The 6,614-nt window shown below is 35.2% G+C and overlaps 1 protein-coding gene across 1 annotated transcript; it reads left to right on the forward strand.

Moving 5' to 3' along the window:
* The first annotated feature begins 2,628 nt into the window (after positions 1-2,628).
* Positions 2,629-5,173, forward strand: LOC118750644 (GPI inositol-deacylase-like). The gene is made up of 4 exons (XM_036485377.1): positions 2,629-2,780; positions 2,846-2,968; positions 4,717-4,910; positions 4,978-5,173. Exons 1-4 carry the CDS (start codon positions 2,674-2,676, stop codon positions 5,004-5,006), a joined length of 453 nt encoding a protein of 150 aa, XP_036341270.1. The 5' UTR covers positions 2,629-2,673; the 3' UTR covers positions 5,007-5,173.
* Positions 5,174-6,614: the final 1,441 nt, after the last annotated feature.

Genomic DNA, 6,614 nt, shown 5'->3' on the forward strand with positions numbered 1-6,614 from the left:
ATTCAGGAGTAAAGTCCTCTCTCGACGTACGAAAACCGCGCTCTATAAGTCACTCATCCCGTGCCCGTGCTGGTATATGGCGCAGAAGCATGGACAATGACAACATCCAATGAGGCGGCTCTTGGAGTGTTCGAGAGAAATATTTTGCGGAAGATTTACGGGCTTTTACGCGTTGGCGACGGCGAGTACCGCAGACGATGAAACGATGAGCTGTATGAGCTTTACAACGATATGGACATAGTGCAGCGAATTAAAATACATCGGCTCCGCTGGCTTGGCCATGTCGTTCGAATGGACACCGACGCTCCAGCTCTGAAAGTATTCAACTCGGAACCCGCTGGTGGTAGCAGAGGAAGAGGGAGGCCCCCACTGCGATGGAAAGATCAGGTGGAGAAGGACTTGGCTTCAATTGGCGTTTCCAATTGGCGTCAGTTGGCACAGAGTAGAAACGACTGGCGTGCTTTGCTGAACTCGGCCAAAATCGCTTAGGCGGTTACAGCGCCAAAAAAGAAGAAGAAGAAGAAGAAGAAGAACGTTTGCATACTTCATAAACCCTCTTTTGTGTAACATAATTGAGGATGAATTCACCATATCCGAAACTTTCCTTTTTAAGAAAAGCGAAAAAGAGTTGGTGTTTTTGGAATTAAAAGAAGATAAGGCACTGGAACTGGAACATAAAGCTTTGCCATTGCTTGAATTGTCGGCAAAAAGTACGAATAACTGTGTACTCTGCAATGAAATTCGTAAAGTCAAAATACCGTGCACAATTATTTGCATTTGCGTACCTAATAGTTATTGAAGTTTAAAAAAACTATCAGCTTTTTGTGTTCGTGTAAGCAAAAAACTTGCAAAGTAGGGGAAATTGAGAGAGCAAAATGACATTTCATTTTGAGGGAAAGCTGGTAGTTTCTAGGTAGTGTAAATTTTTGCCCACAGCAATTTGCCAACAAGAAAACAGCTGATCAAAAACAGTTGATTGGAATCTAACTTGAGTTTGATGGTTTGGAAGTTAAAATAGTAAAATGCGACTAATTAAACTTGTAAGAAGTAAGTAATTATTCTTTTAGTCAGTGAACTGTGTCAGGATTTGTTTTCTTACGTTATCAATTTTATACTTTTGAATGTCAACAAAATTTCTATCAGCTGTTCGTCTAACTTGCAAGTTTCTGCAAATTTTCTGTTCGCGTACTATTTTGGATATTTTTCTTTTGTAAGAGAACAGATGACATTTCGGCGGAATTTTGCTGGTGGACATTTTTTACTGGAGATTTTTAACGAACGGACCTATTGACTAACCAACATTTAACAGAACTGTTACGAACGGCTTTAACTGACGTAAAACCAGGTTATGAAAATTTGGCCAAATGGATCTTTTAAATTTTCTTTAATATCTATCTTACGTACATTAGAATAATAATAAAATTAATGTTTTCCATTTCTAATAATAATGTTATATAAAAATAAAGTTTTCGTGTCGTAATGTTTTTCATTTCTAATAATAATGTTATATAAAAATAAAGTTTTCGTTTTTGTTGTTTTTTGTGGCTCTTTGTAGCATTTAGTATTTAAATGTAGCTCTTTTCTAACTCGGTATTGCCCACCCCTGGTATATATATTACGAAAATAGCTCTCAATATTACTAATTTTCATTGGTTTTTGTTATAAATCTCATTAAACTAGTCACATGTTTCTTGCCAGATACCAACAGGGTTGCTTAAGTCGCCAAAGGAAAATTTCACCCGAGTTGCGCGTTTAGAAAGGAACGAAGCTGGTGTAACAATCCATACAGTTGAATGTACTTTTATTTCAGGCTCATTTGCATGTATCCAATTCTTGTCACCTATTACTATCTGAACCTTAACTACATACTCGTATTGTTAGATTATGTGGGGTCTTCATGGTCCTTAATCAACAAAAATCTAAACAAGTTTATGATGCACTTTTGTTGTGTTAATCTACGTCAGCCAACGAAAACCTTATTTTGTTAACTTGAAACTGTGAAGTGACGGTAAAGAAAACAGTACTTCTTCTTCTTCTTTGGCTGTCTAACCGCCTACGTGATTTTGGTTCAGTTAAACAAAGCACGCAAGTCGTTGCTCTTCTGTGCCAACTGACGCCAATTGGAAAATGCCAAGTGAAGTCAAGTCCTTCTCCACTTGGTCTTTCCATCGCAGTGGGGGCCTCCCTCTCTTCTGCTACCACCCGCATGTTTGTGCTAAAGAATGTCAAATTTTGCGATGCAAATGTCAAATAAGCTTAAATGACATTAATGTTGCCAGTTCGAAAGACTTATTTAATGCTCCTTGCACTTATTCGGGCCCTGTTATGGTTGTCGACGTCGATGTTATTTTTTCGTCAAAAAATAGATATCGTAAGTCCAACTCCAGCTACGCTGACCATAGTATTTTTGCGGTAAGGTGGTCCTTGCAAAATTTCTGTTGTTTGCGTAACCGGAGTTGGACTGATGAGGCTTGTTTTGTTGACGAAAAAATGGCATCGACGTCGACAACCATAAGAGGGCCGATTGTCTCTAACTCCAAGAGATTTCATACTAAGAGAGCAATTCCCATGTTGTCAATGCTTTGTATAAATATTTTACATTGAGAGGACCATCCATAATTTGCGAACTAATTATATGAAAATTGTTAAGGTCTCGAAGAAACATATCCAACCATGGAATTGATAATTGAACCAGTAACCTGTATGGGGCGCTTGAGTCAAATTGCTATTAAAATGTGCATACCCTGGGCTCCCGGTTTTACCAAATACCAAATTCTTCGGTAAGATATCTTCTATTAAACTATAAGAAGTTGTTTATATAGTGGTAAATTTGTATTTTAAACAGAGATCCATCAGCTGAACCATTTTATGTTAATGCTCCAGTTCCCAGCCCTTTTGGCTATAATTCTTCGATTAATCCCATTTCATTAGAAATATTTATGGATCCAGTATGCCGATATCATATAAGGTACGTACATACTGCCGTATTGATTTAAAATGTGGGTATCTGAATTTTTCTTCGAAAATGAGTTATTTACATTGTTGAATTCGTCCTGAAAATACGAATTTATGCATGCAAAAATAGTTTTCAAATTATAAATATTGATAAAGTTATTGAAGTTTTAAATTTTCACGTTTGCAATATCTACAGCAATTTTCGAGAAATCCTGATGTAAAACGTGGGTATCTGCAAAAATTTTGCAGTATCTACACTTTTTTCAGTAATTCAGCCGGAATTGTAGCTTGCATACTGATCAAAAACAACGTATCTACAATGCCGTATGCAGATGCGTCGTTTTAAAAAGTATTCTGGGTCGTTTGAGGCCAACGATCGTTTTTTAGAACAACGTACATATGTACATACCCACGTTCTTTGGCAGTATTGGAGGCATTTTTGATGTTACAGAACGACGTATGTAACTTTTAATACAAAATAAATAACAAATAAGATAAAAATGCAAATAAAATACATATGTATTATTGGTTTCCATTTCTTTTTTTATTTTAGTTTTCTAGAAATAAAATAGAACATATGAGTCGATACATATCACACCTGCCCAAGTCCATCATGAGACAATTTTAGGAAATTGTGGTTTTTCTTTTCTTGCTGTATATTTTACATAGCTTTTGCAAAACTCTAAAAATGTTTACAAAATAGATCTTGGAAGCAGTTTGCGAAAAAAAAGTATGGAAAGTTAAGCTATATTCAAAATAGAGAAGTCGTTTGTTGGACTTAAGTACGTTTGAAAAAATGCCATATTGTTTTGAAGCAAAATTTCCCAAAATAAGGTGAACTAAGGGAGGTTTCATATATATCGAAGCATATGTCACAATCTATGTACAGTAGCAGAACACAATATGATTGACTGGAATGGACTTAATCAATTCTGATTTAAACTTATGGTAGGACTTAGTCACTTATAACTATTTATAGTTAATATTAAATGCGTTTTTTTAATCTTAGCGACATTAATTAGTTACATTGCTTTAGTTTAAACTATTTATTTATTCGGTCAGTACGTATTATACCAATAATATGGAAAAATTTCGTCTGTAGACTTATACAGTTTTGATATATACCGACTCATATACATATAACGCTGTCAAAAAACCAAAAAGAAAATTCATCTGGTTTTTCCAAATGATTTCTAAACTTAGTCAAAATCAGCTAGAAAAGCCATCTGCGCAGATTTGGTATTTTAACAAGTTTTCTCGCAAATTTTGCGTTCGAGAGAAAAACGTATGTATCTACAGTTCCGCATACATGCAATCAAAATTTTACGTTTCTTTTGCATAAATAAAAAGAGGACATCCGAATTAGTCTAAAACAGTTGTTTTCATTTACACAAAAAGCATACATTGGACGGACCAAGTACAAACGCGTTTTGTTTAATTTGACTTCGAATGCAGATACCCACATTTTAAATCAGTACGGCAGCATAGAAAACAATTACTTTTAATTTTGGGAAACATGACTGGATTTCCACTAGACACAGAAGTGACAAAAAATTTGTGTTATTTAAAAGCTGCCACTTGGAAACGAAGTTAATGACCTAATAATGATAATGATTTTTTTTAATGCTTAACTTTGCCTATGAAATTGTTAGCTCTTAATGCCTAGTAGAATTTCGGCATTATGACTATAATTTGAGTGCTTCATTTCAGGTTATTTGAAGTAATTTAAAATGATAATTCATTACTTTACTTTAATTATAGTTATAAGTTTTCCGTTGCGGGTACAATGGCGAAAATCGTACAGCAATTTTATCAATGGTTGCCGGCACATCTAACAGCTATAATATTTATTATACTGAAGAATCAAATTTGGAAATTGAATGAGGAAACTAGTGCAAAAGATGTTCGACCTCTACATAGGTACTTTCAATATGACTCTCTATACATTATTGCTGGTAAGTGCGACAATTTATATTGCTAGTCTTAATACGAGCTTATGATATCAACAACAGCACTATTTAGGTAAAACTTCTTTTGCTGCAAGAAAGTGATTTTTATGGTCGCTTCACGTAATTTTTTTCGTCAGAATCATCTTGTAAAAAAAATGTACATAAAACATTCTACAAGGATAAGAATAAATCATATATACATGCAGCATCACGCAAGTAAAGCCGAAAAATTAATCAGTACATGATCATTTTACTACTCATCAAAATCAGTACTTTTCAATACACTGTTATTTAATATGGAAACTTACTCACTGAACAACGTTAAATACATTAAAGCCATTCATTTCAGTGCTTTTATATCCGAGCGCACTTTACTACAAGGGTTTATTAACCAAACGCTAAAATGATGTGAGAAATCGATTGAGCCATGTCTGCACACTATAACTCCAGTTCAAAGTTATGTAGCTCAACGACGGTCGGTTCAAGACTGGTTTTGCAAAATCGGAGTCTATTGTGCCGACATGCGTATTACACTAACTGATATAGCAATCTATGCGAAACACATTGCTTTAGGTCTCACAAATCGAAAAATGTTCCCAATACTATCTGTATGTTCGAGGCTGGTACAAAAAAAAAATAAGGGGCGTGGCACCTTTACAGCTTGAATGGAAAAAATCTTTGCTTTCGGTTACAAAATGCTTTTTGATTCTAAAGGTGAAGACCCCACCCCGCGCACTCGTATTGTTTTTAAGTAATTTGTTGTTAAAGTTGCGAAATTCACCAAATATGTTGATCAAGTTTCATCATAGGTTAATGTGACTTAATTGTAAACTCTTTTACCGCACATCACCATTTTCTTTTAAGTAATAGGCTATTGCAAGGGTTGCAATTGAAAAACGAGGTACGTGCTGTCAGATGATTAGATAATGTCAAAAAGTAAGTTCGCAGAATTTTTTACTTTAATTTTTAGGTTTTATAATATATTGGTTTTTATCACAAAACAACATAGCGCTCCTGGCGAAAATTTGTAATAAAAAATCGCGCGAAGAAGAGGGGCTGAAAACCTTTTGCAGAGATCACCTTTCTGCGTAGGCGGCCTTCGGCCGCGTTTAGGGATTGTTATGAACCTTTGAACTCCAACTCATGCAGAATCCTTAGCATTCCAGCTGCTTCAGTCATGGGGGGCGTTTCGGCTTGTCATGGCCCTCAGGAGTAAACCGTACAAAAGGGACATTCAAAAGAACACGCGAGATAACAAAATTTGCACACAAGTAAAATCTATCGAAAAGAAACCAGGGAACCGAAGCACTCTCTATTCGTGCCTCCTAATCTCCTTTTAACTTAAAAACCTACCAACCAAACAAATGCTTAGCAGCCACTGATGCTGTTTGAGCTGCTCCGAAGGCCTTCGTTGAGTCGCTGCATGCTGTTGTTGTGATTTTCTTTCGTAATTCAAATTTTTCTCCAAGGATTATTTTATTAACTTCTAAATTTTTCCTTTCGCACTTTCTTTGCGGTAATCACTTTATCATTTCCTATTCTTCACCGTGTTAACATACTTTCCTTTTTCCTCTACATTTTTTGTTTTTTTTTTTAGGTCTACCTTAAATACTTTTAAACACTTCTTTTAATGTTTCAAAATGGAAAAAAAAACCTTTTAAAATACATTCAAAAGTCAAAATTCACCGATTTTTGCAGTTTAACATTTCC

Source organism: Rhagoletis pomonella, unplaced genomic scaffold (assembly GCF_013731165.1).
Source record: "Rhagoletis pomonella isolate Grant_MI unplaced genomic scaffold, Rhpom_1.0 Rhpom_scaffold_00342, whole genome shotgun sequence".
Lineage (NCBI taxonomy): Eukaryota > Metazoa > Arthropoda > Insecta > Diptera > Tephritidae > Rhagoletis > Rhagoletis pomonella.